At 42.4% G+C, this 21,265-nt stretch overlaps 1 protein-coding gene across 1 annotated transcript; it reads left to right on the top strand.

Moving 5' to 3' along the window:
• Window positions 1-236: 236 nt before the first annotated feature.
• On the top strand, window positions 237-19,786 carry Nox (NADPH oxidase). Its single transcript, XM_089247742.1, has 14 exons — window positions 237-314; window positions 2,817-2,884; window positions 6,616-6,736; window positions 7,447-7,597; window positions 8,352-8,562; window positions 9,983-10,206; window positions 10,300-10,488; window positions 10,925-11,094; window positions 13,501-13,689; window positions 14,837-14,969; window positions 15,628-16,529; window positions 17,413-17,622; window positions 17,708-17,974; window positions 19,531-19,786. Exons 2-14 carry the CDS (start codon window positions 2,853-2,855, stop codon window positions 19,660-19,662), a joined length of 2,931 nt encoding a protein of 976 aa, XP_089103868.1. The 5' UTR covers window positions 237-314; window positions 2,817-2,852; the 3' UTR covers window positions 19,663-19,786.
• Window positions 19,787-21,265: the final 1,479 nt, after the last annotated feature.

Here is a 21,265-nt window from a genome sequence, read left to right as displayed (position 1 = left end):
TAATAAGAGAGAGGTCAGCATAGCCGATAGCTCTTCCTCAAGGTCAAGGCCTAACACTTTCTCGTAATGAAAATAATAATAAGACCAAGTTTGTCTTTCAGAGAGACCTTCGCAGAAACTGGTTTCTTTTCCTTTAAGAGAAGAGATTAAACACGTAAAAAACGAATAAAATATATAAAATGTCACCCAAAAAATCAGGCCTTTTTTTCCCAGGAAACACTGAGAATAAAGCAGTTTTTTTCGCATCATCTATAGGACTTGCGTGCTTTTCGCGTGGTGTCTTGGATTGTTTTGCGCTTTCCTTGCGTTCGCATGTGAGTATGATTCACCCATGTTTGTTTGATTGTAAGGGAACAGCGTTTCTCGACCTATGGCCCGCAGCGGTGGCATAGGTCGGGGGGGGGGGTTTGCGAGACTGGTCACGCGAATCCAAACAGCCGGGGGATTCTTGGGCTATGGGTCACGACCCGAACCTCTGATTCGCAGGGGGGGGGAGGGGTTTAGAGACGGATCGTACAAATCCACTTACAGGCAGGGATTCTTGAGCTATGGGTCACGAATCAAGCCTCTGATTCACAGGGGCTTTAGAGATGGGTCGTACGAATCTACTGACAATCAGGGACTATGGATCACGACCGAGACTCTATAGGTCTTCAGAGATAGGTCGTAAAAACCCACTTATAGGCAGGGATTCTTGAGGGTCACGAATCAAGCGAATCAAGCGAATCACGAATCACGAATATCTTATCCAAGGGGCTTTAGAGATGGGTCGTACAAATCTACTAACAATCAGGGACTATTGATCCATGGATCACAACCGAAACTCTATACTCGAGGATCTTTAGACATAGGTGGTACGAACCCACTTACAGGTAGGGACTCTTGAGCTATGGGTCACGACCCAAATCTCCGATTCACGGGAGCTCCCGAGATGGGTCGTACAGGTAGGGATTCTTGAGCTACGGGTCAAGAATCAAACCTCTGATCCACAGGGGGCTTTAGAGATGGGTCGTACAAATCTACTGACAATCAGTAGATTTGCTGGTCCTTTGGGTTCAGAAAGGTTGAGAAACGCTGTACTAGAGACTATCACTATTTAACCGTACATGTACCTCGTACATATTCCTCTGTAGAATTTCCAACGAATCGGTACATGCCATGGCCCCCTAACGTATTTATGTTGTGAGAGTTGCGTTTGTTTCGTGTTCTTGCTAGTAGAGCCATCTGTCTTCCATATTTTGAAGTGGAGATGGTAAATGATTGAATTTTCATGTTATGTGAGTATCATGTTGTAGGTCTGCCTGCTCTCTGTGGAGAGACTCTTTTCAAATGTTGGACCTGCTCGCATTCGCGATGTACTAGACTAGAATCGTGACTGAACAAGTCGAACTACGAAAAATTCATCGCTAGAATTCACTGACGGAAAAATCACCGCTGGGAAAACTTACCGACAAACACTTTACAGACTGTCACCATTGAGCGACCGAGCGATTGAGCTGGCGAATTAGTGAGTGACCGCATAAGTGATTAACCGTACGAGTGCCCAAGTTAGTAAGTGATCGAGCGACGTTATAAGTGAACTTGTAAATTGGTGAGTGCATTGGCGTACGCAAAGGGGGGGGGGGGGATTCTAACCTTCCCCCACAAGCCGAGATTATAGTGTTATTTTGCAGGAAAAAACATAACCCCCCCCCCCTTGAGGAAATTCTGCGTACGCCTATGGGTGAGTGAGCCAGTGACTGAACGTATAAATGAGTAACCGTACGAGTGACCTTATGAGCGAACTTGTGAATGAGTGCGTGAACGATTGAGTGAACCAGTGACTGACCGTCACCACAGTGGTGGTCTGCTGAAGTTGGTTTTCTGTGGTTCCCAACTTCAAGGCGCAAATGCGAGCCGATCTCCCCGTTAAAAAGTCTCGCCACATAGAGCAACAGTCCTACAAACAGTACAAATATTGTCACTACACATCACTCACTTCACATCTGAGATATAGATGGCAGCACTGAAAAATCATACACAACACTAGATACGCACTCAGACTGTTAGGTACACGCTTTTACACTTCCGGCACAACTCACTAGGTAGTAAATTGCCTATGGCAATAGACCTGAGTTGTGCTCGGTTTGAAAAAAAAAAGTGATTGACCGTATAAATGAGTAACCGTACGAGTACCCAAATGATCGAGTAACCTTATGAATGGGATAAGTGATAATGTGAGTAGATGAGTGACGATGAGTACTAAAACCATATGAGTGTGTGGGCGAGTGCGCGAGTGAGTAAGCGACCGTACGAGTACCCAAGTGAGTAAGTGAACTTGTGAATTGGTGAGTGAACGATTGTGTGAGCCAGTGACCGTATGATTGACAATGTGAGTATACGAGTGAATAAACGACTGAGTGGTGCGTATGAGAAACTCGCTTGCTTCCTGGCTCACTCAAATGCTCATCCACTCACTCACGTTGTCGATGAATTTTCTAACCGGTGAATTTACGGCCCACGGGAACAAGTCTAGTTTAAATATGCATCTTCTCCAATCAACAAGCTCCACAGTGTGAAAAAGTCCTCCAATCGGATCGCTAGAAGCGACAATTACATCACGAGCTCCATCGCGCGTGTGTGGACTAGACGTTTTATGTTAATTATGGGTTTTTGGTAGCACTTTTTTTTGGTGTGTGGGAGTCGCATTTGGAGCCCCCCGAGGATTATCGTCGTTGAGGATTTTCCACTTTGTTCATTTCTTTTAAGCGATGGTTTTATGAGTCCCCGAAGGAAATCGTTTCGTACGAATTCGTAACTGTTTTATATAATTCCAGCTCCGTGGATTCCTGGTGAGGAGGCGGATTGGTGTCATGGAGTTCATATCATACTTGGAGAAAGCCCAGTAAGTAATAATTTCCGAATACTGTATGGATCTTTTCTTATACTTCGCCTTTCGCGAAGCATCGATATATTAAAATTGAATTAGACACTAGTTTCGGGCAGTAATTGGCTTATTGCCAAATCAATAAAGTAAGTTCAAGTCTAGTTTCGGGCAGTATTTTAAAAGTGATGTAAATTGATGTTTCCGAGAAATTTTAACAAGAAAGAACTGTTCTTGTACGAAATTTATACCTTAAAAAAATTCAAAGTTCAATGCACATGATTTCAGTGACTAGGCATAGTCTCATCCTTTTCTGATTAAATACTCTAGTCAAAATAGTGCAGTTTCATCCTTTTCCGATTCATTCTCTGGTGAAAATGGGTGCCGTTTCTCATCCTTTAACGCAGGGGTTCTCAAGCTTTCGACAACCGCGGTTCCCTTTCCCGATTCATCAGCGGCTCCCCAGAATAGTTTGATATTTTCCCATGTAAAAGAACCCTCCTTCAAAGCATAAATGGGAGCACAAATCGGTATCTCCAGCTCACCGCGACGCCCCTGACGTAGGTTGGCGTCGCATCTAGGAGTCGCGATGCACTCTTTGAGAAACACTGCTTTTAGCATTTCATCCACTGGTCAAAATAGCGCCGTTTCATCTTTTTAACTATTCATCCTCTGGTTAAAATAGTGGTTTCTTTAACGATTCATCCTCTGGTCAAAGTTTCATCCTTGCTGAAGGACGGGATTGCACTATAAAAGTTCTATTAAAGTCCTTTTATAAAACGAAAAATAAATTCAATAAGCCTATCGGTTACATTTGAGCGAATTCATTCAAAAAACTTATTGGTTTTCTCCCCAAGTTTTATAAAATGTCTTTTATCAAACGTTTATAGGGTTAATCTCGGCCAAAGTGTTGCCATGAAGTCTTGATCTGTACGAAAATTAAAAACTCCCTTATTTAATACATGCGTACTTTAAGCGTATGTAGGTTACACGTTGGTTACTGCTCTTCTGATTGTGGGCCTGACAGATGCTCGTGACTCAAACATTGAAGGCCCACTCCGTTCCACCCGTGGTCAAGATGGTCATAAGTTACGGATAGGACAAAACTTTTAACTATCACTTAAGCTTAGGATTAAACGGGAAAGGATGAATCGGAACATCACCATTTCAGTATGGTTTTCAGTTCCAGGTATATTAGTATCATTGCAGTCTGAAGTGCTTCGTTATTAAAATTAATCAAAATAGGTGGTTCATCACCAAATCAACCAACAAATGCTATTGGTTCCCAACCTGTGGTTCACATACTAATTGGGAACGAGACGGTGTCATTCGGAGGTACGAGCAAAACCCACAATCGCAGAGACGCGCGCAAGCTCCCTAAGCATTTCCACGGATGCGAACGCCCCCACGTATTTAAAGGGGGTTGAGCAGAAGCGTATTTACAAGGAGGGGGGGGGGACACTCGGCAGGCCGGCCATACCCCCAGGGCGGCAAATTTGAGCAATAATTGCACAAGAAAATAAGCAGAAAGAAAAGTCGCAACGTTTGTTTAGCCAACAGGCTGTATAACAATAAATCCAACTGTCTAGAGAGTAAAGGACTAGGTTGAGAACCGCTGACCTTTCTCGACCCAGGGAGCCCTTGTATGATTTCTATGGCGGAGTCTCGTAATCGTATTTTTTATTACATGTAGGCCTTAAGTAATAACTTTGGCCTACAGTGCCCATGGAGCCCGGCTCCGCGGAGCATCGGTTGAGAACCACTGGACTAGGTCATTGAGACCCAAACGAGTGAATTGTAAGCACGTGAGGGAACAAAACTGACCTAGAGATGGGGACCAGGCCATAGCGGGGAGCGCGAATGATTATATGCTTATCACCATGAAGGCTGTCAGGTCCACGGCTTCGATCCGGGGCCACCAACGAAAAGTTCCCCTATTGAACCTGAGGTGACCATCGATAGATGGCCACGCGATATGCTCTCGCCAAAAGTCCGCCTCTACCCGAGACGAAGACAGAAGTATAACATGAATTTCTCTAGAGAACGATTTCCTACTGGGTTCGATTGGTAGTAAATTGCCGTATGGCGATGTGACCGGAGTTGGCGTGAAGTGAAAAGGGTAGTTTCGTTCTACCAAAAAGTGACCTAAAGTATATGCAAACACGTGAATGATCCAAACAGTTCGCAAGCATGCGAGTGGCCAAAACTGCAAGATCCAGAGTGACCAAACCAGTGATCAAAAGCAGAGGTCAACTATTTTCCAGTCGCAAAAACTGCCTATTACCCATCATCAAAAGATCACCCCCCCCCCCTTACGGTAAGTTTAACATACAAATGAATGAAATCGGGATGATTTCAATCTTGGATATCCAATTTGTTCAAGATATTTAATTAGAACGTCGATCAAGTTCTCGCGGGAATGAAATCGGACACGAGCACCGTGATGCACGCGAGCAACGGGTTGAAGATGCCTGCCCTAAAGCATGGGGGCTTGAGCAAAAGGACCTAGAGAGCGAAGGGCTAGGTAAGGCGAGTGGCCAAAAGTGTGTGTGCAAGCGAGCGACCTAGAGAATGTATGTTTGTGTCTAAGTGGGCTATATCCCAGGGCGACAAATTTTAAGGATAAAAAAGGTGAAGAAAATGGGATTAGAATGGGGATATAAAATAACCGTGGTGGGGGGCAATTTGGTTTGCAACCAAAAACTCGTAGCATCTAACTTGAAAACTGCAGCAAACGAAATTCTTATCTGCATATCTTTCATGCGGCCCTACAAGGGAGCATCTGGGGCTGAATCTCATTATTTTTTAGTGTTTACACTGTAACTTTACTGTAAAGGTTCCATGGCCGTCTAAACGCAGTGTCCTACGAACGGGAAGGGCCCCCCTCACCCACGGCACGTCGGCTAGTACTTTTAAGGCCCGTTTACATGTGCAATATTGCAGTAGCATTATGAGTTCTAGCACCTGCTTGACGATTCCCCCCCCCCCCCTTGTACGGAAAGAGGAAATATGCACCCTCTTCTAATGAGGATTTTTTGCGGTGCATACCCCTTCCCCATAATCCTTTTGCGATTTTTCCCTCTTGCAGAGTGAAGGAAACAGGATTTTTCATTTCCCATGTAAACGGGGCTTTAGCTAGTAAGGTATGTTCTGTTGCTCCTACAAAGGGGTGTTTTTAAAATTGCCTTGAGAGAAACCCGTGGCGAGTCCTATATTGGAGTCTATCAAAGATCCCGGGGCTTGCTTGCGGATGAAAGAGGATTTCACTGGAAAACAAAATCCAACTGGAACGTTCAGAAAAATTTAGTTCGGAAGCGTGAAGAATTGCCTAGACCAGTGGTTCTTAATTTTACCATCAGCACCCCCCCCCTCCCCCATATCAAAGTCGGATCCCGAGTAGTCGTTCATTTCAAGAATTTTTTACATTGAACATTATTGATTACTATTCGTAATTTTTGCGTAATTAGACTGACGCATCCCCGTGCTGCATATGAAAATGATCAATTCTATTGAAATCTGACGCTGCGTGTGCATATCTGGACACCCTGTATTTTCCAACAGAAAATTCTTTGAGCTTTTTACGAGTTTTTAATGTTTGATCGCGAGTTAGTGCAGGAGTATTTGGGTAAATTAGTATCAAAACTAATTTCGAGTGAAGTTTTATAAAGCTTTTAGCAAAACAAATATCTTTGAAATTGTTTCGTAGTTGATGCTTATTTCTTACGGTACCATTTGTTTTTCATGTATACCAGTTCCACCGAAGGATTCAGTTCGACAAACTTGAACCACTTGGAGAAAGTTTTCAAAGATGCTGTCGGCGACAAGAAAGAGATCGACCTCAACGATTTCAAGAAGATCGTCCAATCCAAAAACGTAAGTGAAATCGATCCAAATAGCGTTTGCATATTGTGAAAATCACGAAAGATTCACCGCTACGCTATTCCATGAAAGGAAAATTCATCTACAAAATAACTGAGTGGATGAGCAGGTGAATGATCAATTGAGCAGAGTCGGTGAGCGAGTCACCCACCCATACGGTCATTCATTTGGGTTACTCAATCGGTCGGTCACTACTAAGCCACACACATACACCTCGTCCATATTCCTCTGCGGAACTTCTAACGATTCGGCATATGTTGGAATGTATGTGTACGTGTTGTGAACCTAACATGAAGTTTGTGTAATGCTTATGTTATAGTGCTGCCATCTATTTTTAGAACTATGAGTGAAGTGTGGTGATGGAATATTTGTACTGTTGTAGGCCTGTTGCTCTGGCGAGACTTATTAACGGGAAGATCAGCTGGCATTCGCGCCTTCCCGTTAAAGTCCAGACACAGAGCAGCAGGTCTACAGTTGTAGGCCTATTGCTCGATTACTCACTCCTCAATCATTTGGCCACTCATTAGTGATGAACTGTTTGATGAATGTTCCTCTGTGAATTTTCCTCTCGGCGAATTGCGTGGCTGTGAATTGTTGGCGGTGAATTTTCCGTAAATCTGAAAATATGGCTGGAAATAATATTCGAAAGCGACACACGACGGCGAGGTTTAATGAACTAAATGGGAAATATTTTTTTTTTTCAGATGTTTTTCGTTGAAAGGATGTTCAGGATATTCGATTCGGATAATTCCGGAGCCATATCACTGGATGAATTCATGCGTGCCATGTGGAATTTCTCACGGGAGACGCCGCAAGAAAAGCTGCGATACTTGTTCCAAGTATACGACCAAAATGGTAAGATTTAGCGGAGCATCAGAAGCAAATTTACGGAGGAGCCTTAGCGGGCTCAGAGCGGCAAGTTTAGAGGGCCGGCAAGGCAAATTTGAGAAATGAGTGGTCAAAAAAAAAAAATTACTTTGAATAACCAAAAGAGTGACTTGAGAGATTAATAAGAGAACCAAAAAAGTAAGAAGCAGGGCCGCAACTAGGTGGGGGCAGTTGAGTCTGAGTCTGGTGCCCCTGGCGCAGAACCAGAGGGGACACAAATTTCCCTCTTTTAACATTAACATTACACCGGGGGGGTGCCAAAATATGCTTGCCCCAGCTGACCAAGCATCTAATTGCAGCCCTAATAAGGACCAGATCAGTGAATGACCAAAACTGACGTAGTGACCACGGGAAGGACAGTACCTAGAGAGCGAAGGACCACGTCAGTGAGCTGCGAAAAGAGTGGCATAGTGTGTGCACTTGGGGATACCAAAAGAACCTAGATTGGCCTGGCAGTCGAGTGGTTAGGGAACTAGCTTCTCACTGTGCAGGTCTGGGTTCGGGCATGGATGTCTACTAACCTAACACTAACATATTCCCTGGACGGACCATGCTGATCCCTTGGGAATACGTGAAGATCACGTTATTATTGCTCTGGACTCTGAATACTAACCCTTCGGTGACTAACAGTTAAATGTTAAACTTTGTTTTCTTGGAAACGATTCGATACAAAATTAGCAAAATATCTGCAAGACATTTCCATGTTTTGATTCCACGTTAGGTGATGGATCTATCCAGTTGCCGGAGCTCCGGAACGTCATCAGCGAGTGCATGAAGGAAAACGGATTGCGATTCACAGACTCTGAGCTGGACGAGTTAACGCAAATGCTCTTCCAGGATGCAGACACGGATGGCAGTGGCTCCATAACTTTCCCAGAGTTCAAAGATCAACTTGAACGACATCCGGCTTTCATGGAAAATCTGACTCTCAGGTAGGTGCTTTCTGAAATGGTTATTAAATCAACGTTTCTCAATAGGTGGTCCGCAGGCAGACTTGACTGTTAACTTGATTCTGACTAAATGAAAAACTACTCAATCGTCCTAATTGATATTATATAATGAGTAATCATTAAGGTTTCAAATAAAAATTACATCTTCGCTTACGATAACCATACGTTATCGAGAAAAATGCGGAACGTTGCGAGCCTAAATACGGAATATCGATAAATGTAGACAAAAAAGTACAAATACATAAGCCACAACAGGCAAATTGTCCAGAAAGATGCCCATAAAAAATATGGATGTGAAGTATAAAAATACGGGACATCACCCATTGCCGGAAAAAATGTCTTAAGTTGGTAAAAACACGTAAATTTTATGATTTCTCTGCAACAATGAGAAAGAGCTGCTGCTAAACCGTTTGTGCACCACGTAAATATTCTTCGCAGGAATCTTTAACAAATCGGTGCATGTAGGGATTTGTACGTGTTCTGTACCTAACGTGAATTTTTTCTTTCGAGTAATGCCTGTCGTGTTTTTAACCCGTGGCGCGGTCCAGAGGTTTTTTCGGTGTTTGGATGGTACAGTTCGGACTTCATGGCGTCCCTCTCTCAATCAGGAAAGCTCCCTATTACTAACTTTTGGATAGCTTATAAGTCCTGCTAAAAAGCTAAATTCACAGGAGCCTTTCTGAATTGTAAGGGGTCATTGTAGCAACGAAGTACTTTTTTTTTCCAGATGTCGAGTCCACCTCGACGTAAGACCACAAAGGGTAAAATGCCATCTGTGTTCCGAATTCAGAAGTAAACAAATTGGCAGGTTATCTTGCCTGTATTATGAGTGTGCGGTCGTGTGGGCGTTGTGCCGAACTCTCGTGAGAATCCGAACCCCGGAGACTTCAAAGTTTGGGTTTGGAGGCAGGATGAAGTCGGTTCATGTATACGCATATACATTAGATCCCCCCCCCCCCACAATCCTGTATCTCCGCCCATGGCCCTGGATTTTCGTGATACTGCCTTAAAATTCACATGATCCTGTTTTTCGGATACTTGACCTTCAAAATGAGAAATTCGCTCGTCCCGAGTTTAAAAGCAATAGTCAAAACATAACATTGCCATTTTCTGCTGTTTAGTAAGCCATCGGGCAATGATGCTGGTCATACGCGTACGCAGAATTTTCTCGCGCGAGGGGGGGTGTGTGGTTCCAAAAAATTTCCCTTCTGAAGGGGGGGGGGGGTTTACTTTTTCCTGCAAAATAACACTATAATATCAGCTTGAGGGCTGCTTACGCCTGTGATGCTGGTTAACCAGGAACAAAAATTGTGGTACTGTTGTCAGCCGAGGTGTCGATATTGACAGATTATGTATTTAATAAATTTTGCCGATTCACGGTATACATGAACTGTATTTTCAGTATCGAACGTTGGTTGTTGCCCACGAATAAACCGGGAAGAAAGAGGCCAAGTGCTCCGTCGTCATCCTGGAGGTCGAGGAAGCTGAACTGGAAGCACATCAGGAACAACTGGACGAGCGTCGTGTTCCTTCTGGCGTTCGTGGTCGTCAACGTATCCTTGTTCGTTTCGAGAGCCTACGAATACAAAAACGCCAAAATATTCGTAATTTTAGCCAGAGCATGTGGTAAGCGATACACTTGCAAACAAAATTTGTCTTTGAACAAGCACGATGATTTTTATGCCAGAACTCATTCATTGCGATTTCTTTTGCCCACAGGACAGTGTTTGAATTTTACCTGCTCCTTTGTGCTCGTCCTCGTTCTTCGCCAGACACTGACTTGGCTCCGAACGCACGGTTTCGGCCAATATTTGCCGATCGACCAGCATCTTTACTACCACAAGCTAACCGGCTGTTGCATACTTGGCTATAGCGTGCTACATACCTTGATGCACATATGCAATTTCGGTGAGTCGTATACATAGCGAGTCATTACTCATGAGAACTTCAAGTAGTGATAAAACGCATCTAAACAGTTTTGGTCAATCATGGTCGTAACGCAAGCGGTGAACCACTAGACGGCGCTGTCATTGAACTCAAGTGCTAGTTTTGCCATTTATCTCGTTGTTTTTTTACCATTTATTGTAAAATGGAAGGCTGGTTCCACGAACCAGAACGATTATGCATTGTATGATGAATATCGCTTGTTTAGATGCGTTCTATCAGTTTTGCCCATGATTTATGAATCGCCGGATCACCCTGTATATTCAGAACGGTCATCTTTGACATCATTCGCAATTCGACTATCTACAGGACTTAAGTTACTTAGTTCGCAAGTGTAAACGCGGTGCGTCTACGTCCTGGTCATTCGAATTTACATTGAACAATGTTTTTCTATTTGCAGCCTCAATTTCCAGTGCCGAAAGACCACTCTACAGTTGGCTATTCTCCACTGCCCACGATATCGGATGGGTGAGTGGATCGGCGTGTCTCACGGGCTGGACTCTTCTACTAATTCTAGCAGCGATGCTTATCTCCGCTATGCCATTCGTCCGCAGAAAAGGGAAGTTTGAGGTATTGGTGGTTCAAATTTTTTTTTTAATGTTCCAAGATAAATGTACATTTCTTAGATAATGTACTGTTTCCAAAAGTCTGTCTTTTTTGGAGTTAAGAAATTTTCTGGAATTTCTAGAAAAATACTGGGCAAATCGTTTTGAAGTTACGGTCAAGTGAACCCTATACTTAATTTCCAGTGAAAATTTAGTCAAGTGCATTTAGGGACCGACAAAGAAATTAAGGAAAACGGGTTTTTCATCAATCCTGTATGATAAAAAATATGGTTTGCAACTTTCACAAAATATTGCACTAACTACGTGCAATACTTGCGTGCATTTTCGTGAGAATATTACGTATTCACGAAGCTGTTTTCTATAAAAATTGCAATTTTCATCGCACGTTTTAGCTTATTGCGTGCGTAGCTTTTGATAATTTTTTTTATTAAATTTGCAGAAAAATTGGCACAACACGAGGACTTTTGTGTAGGCATATAGAATGTGACTACTTACTAAAAACACTTCTCATTGAATGAGTTTAATCGCGCATGCGCAAAAATATCTATTTTTATTTTTCTCATTTGGTTGCCAGATATATAACGCAACTTATGTAAAAAAATCCCAGTTGAGTGTCGTGAAAATTCAGAAAGATACACGTGATATTGCGAGCTGTAATTTAAGCTACTTGCTGAGAGTACGAGAGATTTTCCACAAATTGGTATTTCGATTATTTTGTCATTTGGTTTTTCCAAAAATAAGCCCACTGCTTTATGGGTGTCGCGAGTTCGATATCCGGTTAGTCTTTGTCAAACTTTCCTAACACGGGTACATCAAACGACATGACCGCAGAAAAGCATTACTACCGCAGAGAGTCCCGCATCAACTCCTCGGTGAGTATAAAGGTTGCCGTTCGGAATCGGCAATAAATTATAGGTCCTGGTCTAATTATCCCTCGTGTGCAGAAAATGACCGTGGTGCGACAAAAATGATCAGCTTTATGGGAATGAGCGAAGACATGTCTGATATACTATACAAGAGAAATGAACATAATACACATGTATGTGTATGATGTTCATACACATACATAATACACAAGCTTGAACATAATATACATGTATGATATCGAAACGATGAAACTGAACGAAATAATCTGACAGAAAATAATCGAAATACCAATTTATGGAAAATCCCTTGTATCCAGACACTCGGCCAGTAACATAAATTACATCTCACGATATCGCGTATATCTTTCTGAACTCTCACGACATTCAGCTGAAATTTCCGTAATAAGTCGCAACATATATCTGGCGCCGCTGTGGTGGTCGAGTGGTCATAGTGACGGACTCGCATCGCGGGTTCGAGCCCCACCGTCACCACAGTGGTGGTCGGCTGAAGTTGGTTTTCTGTGGTTCCCAACTTCGAGGCGCAAATGCGAGCCGATCTCCCCGTTAAAAAGTCTCACCACAGAGAGCAACAGTCCTACAAACAGTACAAATATTCAGTCACTACACATCACTCACTTCATTTCCGAGACATAGATGGCAGCACTGAAAAATCATACACAGCACTAGATATGCACTCAGACTGTTAGGTACACGCACTTACACTTCCGGCACAACTCACTAGTTAGTAAATTGCCTATGGCAATAGATCTGAGTTGTGCTCGGTTTGAAAAAAAAAAACATATCTGGCAACTAAATTATGAAAAAATAAAATAGATATTTTCTACGTATATGCGTGGTTAAACTATTATTCAATGATACGGGCATTTTTAGTAAAGGTGTCGCATACTGTGCCTCCACACAAAGGTGTCTCGTGCAGTGCTAATTTTTATGTAAATTTCCTAAAACTTGGTTGAAACTTATGCATGCTATAAGCGAAAAACGTGCGATGAAAATTGCAATCCTCGTAGAAAACATTTATATACGTGATATTCTTTCGAAAATATAGAGTAAGGCCGGTATTACGCTATAAAAGTTTGATAAAATCTTTTATAAAACTGGAAAAATCTAACCAATAAGGTTATTGGTTACATTCTAGAAAATGCAACCGGTGGCCTTATTGGCTGCATTTTTCAAGTTTTATAAAAGGACTTTTACCAAACTTTTTTTATAGCGTAATACCTGCCTTAGTACAATATTTTGTGAAAGTTACAAACCATTTGCAGTTTTTTTTATCATACAGGGTTGATCAAAAACCTTTTTCTCTTAATTTTTTTTGTCGGTCCCCTAAACGCACTCTAACTAAACTTCTACTGGAAATTGGGAGTACAATCTTAGGGCCCACGTGACCGAAATTTCAAAACTATTTACCCTGTATTTTTTCAGAAATTCGAAAAAATGACTGAACTCAAAAGGACAGATTTTTGAATACATAGTGTATATGAACTTATTAATTGTTCTGGTTTTTTTGTTCCTCCTCTGTTCAGGTTTTTTACTGTTTGCATCAGCTGTCTGTTTTATTCTGGGCTGTCCTTATCCTCCACGCTCCAAATTTTTGGAAATGGTTTTTAGCTCCTGCTGTGTTTTATATGATCGAAACGGCCATCAGAATAGACAGGAACCTGTCTAGTAGTAAAAAAGCCTACGTCCAACAGGGCGTCCTTCTACCGTCAAACGTAAGTTGGGGATTTCATTTCCATTCATTTAACACATGTAATTCTCTTTTCCTGTATGCATTGGCGCTGCAACCGGGGCGAGGGTGTACAGTTAGATGGCCGAGCTTCCACGTAATTTTATAGCAGGGTCCCCAAGCACTCTCCTGAATTTTCAGAAATCGGAATTTCCTATACTGTATGAAGTTCAAGACGAGCACCCACAGATATGAAACATCTCCGACGCTCCTGGCTCTTGACGGGATCGGAGGAATGATCCATTTTTAAAACAATGGGGAAGGTAGTGTTCATGTGTGTCCACTATGCAATTTACTTTCACCCTCCGACGATTTTTCTTGTAACTCGCGGAAATGAGAATTAATCAGTTCGTTGCCACATGTATTGAGTTCAGAGCAAATGAGTGAGCGATCGTGTGGTAATGTGAGTGACAACGATTGATCTCCGGGTCAGTCGTTTACCCAGTTACTTTCTTCTGCTCATTCTTTGTTACTTGATCTCTAGATCACTTGCTCTCGCTGCATCAGATCTCACTCGATTGCTCACTCGTTCTCTCTGAGTGACTTATCCACGGCGATTCTCTTGGATCACTTTCTTTCTGGCGCACACCAGACCAGTTGCTCGGACACTCGTTCGCGCTCACCAGACCGCTCTTTGTTTTCCCTCCGTCACTCAAGAATATCCGTTGTGATGAAATGTCGATTTTCAACCTTTTTTCGGTGAATTGCTGGTGAACTTTTCGTGAATCAAAAATTGTTATCTCCAAGAAATGCATAATTACAGCAGAGCCGGTTCGTCATAGGTTTTGGCCCCCTACAGTAGTCTTTTTATAATATTACATAATGTCCTCTACGTAGTTTTTTTTGAGGAAGGGGAAGAGGGCACGTGTCCCTGAAATATAAAAGGTGGCCTATTTCCGGGGGCACATGCTCTGTTTGCCCATGCGAGGAAACAGGCCCTGAATTGCAGAAAGGCTTGAAAATAAGACTTCACAACTAATGAAAGATATGAAAGCCATTGAAAATTATTGGTCTTTAATAATTTGAACCCCCCGCACGGTTCAGACGCCACTTCATACATTCTTTTAGTTACTGATGGTAAAATATCAAGGCTGCCCTACCAACAATTTACCAACGTTTTGAATTTCCTGCAGGTGACCCACCTGGTCATCAAACGCCCTCCGAAGTTTGATTATCGTCCAGGTGATTACGTCTACATCAACATACCAGCAATAGCAAAGTACGAGTGGCATCCGTTCACGATCAGCAGTGCACCAGAACTCGATGGTAAGACGTTGTTATAGATCAGGGGTGCACAACGTTTTCAGTCCGCGGACCAGCTTTGCGACATTTTTACAAGAAACTGGTGCATATTGGTTGACCATACGACCCATATTTCACGGGACATTTCCCGTGATTTCGGCCGTCCCAAATATTTTATAAAAATGGGCCGTATTTTCACTGAAACTCAATTGAATTTTTTTTTCTGTACTGAAATCAAAGATTATTTTCATCACTTGCAAAATATATTACGATAATGACTAAATATTCAACCCCCGTGTTTATGAACTTTTTTCAGTGATATACATTTTAATCTCGTGCGACAAGTAGTACTTTCCTCGCCATTGACGATTTTTCTGTGATCTGTGCCATAATTGGCAACTTTTCTTATTTTTGGTTATGGTTATTTTTTGCGATAATTGGCGATGACGCCCCTGTATTTTTTATCAAGGAATTTCGGTCAGATTCGTGTGGGTATCGTGATATCTACCGAAAAACTTTCCGCGGGCCGAAGGTTGTGCACCACTGCTATAGACAAATTCATAAAACTGAATCGTATTTCATAACTTTGCTTCAGCATTGGATATAACCTATTTCAAATTGGACCACATTGGTCCTCCATGTACAGATTGTAGACATCTTGTGAACAATTTAATCTTTTCAGATGTCATATGGTTGCACATCCGTGGAGTCGGCGAATGGACAAACAGTCTGTATCGTTTCTTTGATAAGCAGAACAAAGAAGCAGTGCTGAGCGACGAACTGGCCAGAGACATGGAAGTCAAAGAAGCTTGCTGCAGCGTGGTAGTTCTCGAAGATGGCAAAGAGCTGGAGAACTTGGGAGAAGTGTCAAAATCACTGAGCGTGTCACCGTTGCCGGTTACACGAGATCCATCCTCGCCGGTGCCAAGCAATGGAGGCGGCGGGTACCGGAGGGCGCTCACTCGCAGCGCTTCTGATAAGTGTGGTGGCTACTACAACCAAGGTCAGGACAACCTGTCTGCTACGTGTCCTAACCTTGGTATGCCCTTGGAACAGATGCCGAGATCGATCTCCCAGGTAACCGTGGAAATAGATCGGCAGAGTGGAGACTCCTGCGAACCTTCCTTGGATTCCAGCTGCTTGGAGGTATCGCCGAGCCCAATATCCATCGACAGGAGGAGGACACATTTGCCACCTAGAGTTGGCTTCCAACGCAGGACCTCATTCGGCTCGACGTCGACCAGCAGAGTTATCCAATTGCGGAATCAGGTGGACGCTAGGAAAATACTCGAAGAGCATCAGAAAAAACAGGTCGCGTTTCCAGCGCAGAGCACCGCGTACCTTCGTCCGCCATCCAGGTCTAAACGCCCGAGGGATAAGCGTAGATCAGTTAGGGTGTCTGTAGCGGACAAAGGTTTCAGGAGATGCCAGACGGTCATAGTTATGCCGACGGTAGCCGAGGACGACGACGACGGAACCGCTATCGGCCCATCCGTCGAGCTTCCAAAGACTGAAGAGGAAGTGAAGGACTTGGAGAGGGAGGCTGAAGTCGAGAACGTTGTGGTTACTGAAACTCCTCTCAAGGTGAGTACGCGTGTCTTCTAGTAGACCATTGGTTCCCAACCTGTGATACGTGGTAGGTTACTCGGGTACGTGAAAAATAGCAGATACATGGCCGCAACTAGGCTGGGGCAACAGGGGCACTGCCCCAAGCCGAATAGGGGCCCCACAAAAGTGCACTTATTTTGCATAAAAATAATCCTTTCAAGAGGGGCCCCGAGAAGGTGCACTACGGCCCTGCAATGATAGAGAAGGTTTAAACAAACAATATACTCAAATAGAAAGAAATGCCCAAACTTTCCGTGAATTTTCCAAGCAGTACGATCACCACCTCTGCATTTCTGGCTGTACGCAAACCTACGTATGTTGTGGAGGAAATCACGCCTCTCTAACACACTTCTAGGGATGCGTATCTGGGGTAGGAGGCAACAAGCTTCGTGCATTTTCATTGGGAGCACAAACTTCGTGCGCTGGGGGCGCACATGTACAAGCTTCCCGCGCGATTCAGGCATTGAGCATATAAGCAGCGTTTATATTTTTGTTTACCATGTCGGGCTTGTTTTCTGTCGGCAGCAAGACAATCTGAGATTCATATTCATCAATGGCATTCTGGGATTTTGAGTGAGAAAAACTCTCCATGCGCGCAGCTTAGAATGAACATTGTTCACAAGTTTCTTGCACACACGCATACCGTACATATATACTGCATTTCTAGGGATATGAACGCCCACACACATCCTGAAGCACGCAATTTTGGATGGCACTTGAAAAGTAAAAGTTGGGAATCACAAGTAGACTGAAATTGTACCGATTGATATTAGTGAACCGAAATGAATAATTTTGTATCAATTATCATTTGATCAGATTATAAACGATTGTATCTTGTATTGATTGTATCTTGCCGCAGATATTTTTAGATGGCCCATACGGTTCCCCTACGAGACACATCTTCCAAGCAAGGCATGCAGTTCTCATAGCTACCGGAATAGGCGTGACTCCTTTCGCTAGCATCCTGCAGAGCATCATGTACCAGTACAGAAAATCTCGCCATACCTGCCCAAACTGCAATCATAAGTGGACGGATCCACTGCCAGTGTCCAACATTCATCTGAGAAAGGTAAACAATGGAAAATTTCGATGCCTTTTAGTCTTAATTTGTTAAATATTTGGCTTATAATTTGGGGGTTTTCTGAACTTTCCAGGTGGATTTCTTCTGGCTGAATCGTCACCAGCGCGCTTTTGAGTGGTTCGTATCTCTGTTGAGTGAACTGGAGGTAGAACAGGCCCAACTGCAAGAGCAAGACCGGTTTTTGGACATCCACATGTACATTACGTCAGCACTGGACAAGACTGACATGAAAGCTGTTGGCCTGCAAATGGCCCTGGACCTCCTGTACAAGAAAGAGAAGCGCTGTCTCATAACCGGGCTGAAAAGCAGAACTCAGCCTGGCAGGCCAGACTGGACTAAGGTCAGTGCAGTATTGTTATTTATGTATTAGATTAACAGCATTCTGCATTTTTATATTCAACTCAAAGGGGTTTTCGGAGGGGTGTTGTGTGACTTGTAAAGTCTAAGAGGTTTTAATGGAATAAAATATGGTTTGAGTGACCATACGTCCCACATTTTACGGGACGTATATTTTTCATTTTATTTTTTCCATAACCTTATTCCTATGTAGGTGGGGGGGGGGAAGGGAGGGGGTTGTTTACATGGTGAAATCTGGTACTATGAATTTCAAATGTCAGTATGTTAATGTTAGCAAGTATGGGGCCCTAGCTCGTCACTCGGCTCGGAGACCCATGATGTTGAGAAGGCTATGCATAAAACCTTCAGAAGACAATCTCACTGAACTCTAGCTCGTGGTAGGCGCGGACCCATGGTGATACGTCGGAAGGTTCGGTGAATCATCCCGTATTTTAGACATATTTTTCCATATAATTCGGCTCTTGGTAGGGATGACCACGCAACTTCTAGATCCACGCCTAACCAAGGATTCCAGAGATGGATCTTAACTTATAATAAACATTTTGCATATTTTTTGATTCTACTTATTGAATTCATATAAATATAATTAAAATGTAAAGGATCTCCCTAAAGGATGAGGGTAAGGAGAGCAGGGATAAGACGAAGGGCATGGGCTGAAAAAGGTTGAGAATCGTTGTGTGGTCCTAACCATAGGGGTAAAGTTATTGGGAGGGCTCAAAATTATATATATTGGGGGGAAGGGGCTCCAACCTGATACTTTTATAGGTTACTATTGTGATGGTGGGAAATGTTGAGGGCTTGTTTCCATGATCCTAACGTATTTAGGTCACAAGAGCTGTGTGCGATTCTTCTAATACTTCTGCCATCTGTTTTTTTCATATTTGAAGTGAAAACCACAGATGCTTGAACTGAGGCGTTGAACTCAGTCTGCAGCTGTTGGCTCACAGCTGCAGATCTCGCCCAATCACGTAGACAATCTTGTGTATATTTTTGGATTGTGGAATTGTTTGTGGATTTTTTTTTTCTTGGTCTAAGTTTTTCCCCGAAGTGGACGCCAAGGAGGGATGGTGTAGGACTTACAGGTAAAATACTAAAACCCTCTGGGGGGGGGGGGGGAAGAAGGTATGTAGAGAAATTCTTATTCCGAGAGAAGCTGGCACGTTCAAGCTTGACTCTGGCCAAGATGAAACTGCTGAAATTGAAGTCTGAGGTATTTTTGTATTATTCTGTATACTCGATATTCAGTACCCTACGGATTGGTAACAGTTCTTAAAATTAGCTTGGCACTCAGTCTTGTCCACCTCAAGACCAGGCCAGTCATTTAGTGGGGCTTGCTTTGAAAAATACACTAGAAATTGTATGTGTGTGTATATACACCATACATTGAGTATATTCTCTTTGCCGCCCCCCCCCCCCAACCCATAAAAAATTTAAATGACTGTCCTGCTCAAGGCCATGGCCATCGAAAGTACATATACCTGATTATAGATGTCGAAATAATTTTAACGTTTTATATTTCTTTTGTTTAATATTTTGCAGGTATTTAAAGAAATTGCAAATCAGAAGAAAGGAAAAGTCACCGTTTTCTTTTGTGGTCCCAACCAATTGGCGAAAACTCTACTCGCCAAGTGCAATGAATTCGGATTTAGATTTAGAAAAGAGATATTTTAAATCCAGTTGTTTATGATATACACGTTATTTCTTGTGTTTGTATAATTTGTGATAGTGGTATATATTTACACAGCCAAAGTTTGTTTTTAAATTTTTATTACGTGTTTATAAAGTTCCAGTAAAAGTTTGTTTTATCGAGTTCTTCGACGTATTTCTCATAAAATTACTTGAAACCAATGTTTCCTCTTTTTATCTGCGTGAATTTGTCTGCGAGCGGTGACGTAATATGCCATGCACACCAATACGTTGCATGCTATGACCTAGCATGCGCAGAACATTTTCCGTGCGTGTCCACACGTTTGAAATTCGGCTTCTCTCGAGACTAGTACTGAAAAGTTATGGAGATGAAGATTGACCTCTCGTAGTGCAATTCCGGCTTTAAGAGAATATTAAAGTTATTTTATGAAACTTGGAAAAACAACAGATAGGGCTTATATTAGTTAGTTTTTCATGTTTTGTGGAAGATTTTTTTTTCAAACAAAAGTGTGTATATTCCAAAAAAAAAAGAAGCTTGCGCACTTTTTCTTGTGTATTTAGTTTTCCAAGCATTAATTTTTCGTATAGGAATGGACTATCACGTGTGCATCATAAGTCTACTGCCGTACATCCGTCTGAGGCACATTGCATGATAAAAATCTTATGTACGGTATGGAATTACGCGTGCGGGTTCACCTGTTGCACCTACAGTTACTGCCCTGCATAAGTCAACCACTGATTTAGAAAATGGGTCTCAACCAGGAGCCATGTGGGCCTCTAGGAGATTTTCTAAGGGGCGCAGAGCTGTGAATAATTAGCTTTAAAGTGAAATATTATGGGGGAAAAAATGCGACTGCTTTCAGAATCCAGCAAAGTCTGTTGAGCCAGGGTCATCTAAATCCATGGGTGAATGTAGGCATGACCAGGGCCTCTTACCCATCGAGGGCCTACATGATCAGATCTGGTACGAATTTTAAATGCAAAAGTATGTTACTAAAGTGTAATATAGTTAGGTAATATGTTACCTATGCATCCTGCATATAACAGCACGCACGGAATTTTACTGATGAACCGTTGATCCTAGAGGCGTACTTCCAACTAGAAAAAGTACCGAAATAATGTTTGAACATATAAATGACTTATCCGAGTACTATGTGGTTGCATAGTTATAAAAAGTTTTAATACTGACACTGCGCTTAAAAACCAATTAGAAAGATACTCCTCAAGTGCAACATTTGCAGATAAAGTATATTCGAACTCAAAATCGGAGGAAAGTTTGGAAAGAACAGCATATATAAAACGAGGGAAAAACAAGCGTTTTCCGTTAGTTATTGATGTCCTTTCCTCCGATTTTGAAATCGAATATCTCATTGAATGAAACGAAGTTTTTTTGTTGGCCTCGGGAGATGCAAGTCAACTTTTTGGTTGCGTGTATAAAAGTTTTTATTTTTAACTATGCAACACATACCTTGCAACATGAGCTCTACATATTTGATTATTTTTCCTAATTGGAAGTATTTGAGATCACAACGATTCGCATGTAAAATATGCGGCAAGAAAAAATTAAGTAGCAGCCCTGTGTATATACAGTATATTACAGGATACATCCGTAACCATATATAGGCTG

This window comes from Pholcus phalangioides, unplaced genomic scaffold, assembly GCF_987345545.1.
Source record: "Pholcus phalangioides strain wild (caught in Gottingen) unplaced genomic scaffold, Ppha-v1.0 ptg000018l_1, whole genome shotgun sequence".
NCBI classification, from domain to species: Eukaryota; Metazoa; Arthropoda; class Arachnida; order Araneae; family Pholcidae; genus Pholcus; species Pholcus phalangioides.
The sequence above is the reverse complement of the archived record's forward strand: the minus strand, read 5'-3'. Positions and strand labels throughout refer to the sequence as shown.

Excerpts from the sequence above, each read along its gene's own strand:
- Nox (XM_089247742.1), top strand. The coding sequence starts at position 2,853 with ATGGAGTTCATATCATACTTGGAGAAAGCCCA. Across the intron at positions 2,885-6,615 it reads TCATACTTGGAGAAAGCCCA|TTCCACCGAAGGATTCAGTT; the intron begins GTAAGTAATAAT and ends CATGTATACCAG. Across the intron at positions 13,690-14,836 it reads GCGTCCTTCTACCGTCAAAC|GTGACCCACCTGGTCATCAA; the intron begins GTAAGTTGGGGA and ends AATTTCCTGCAG.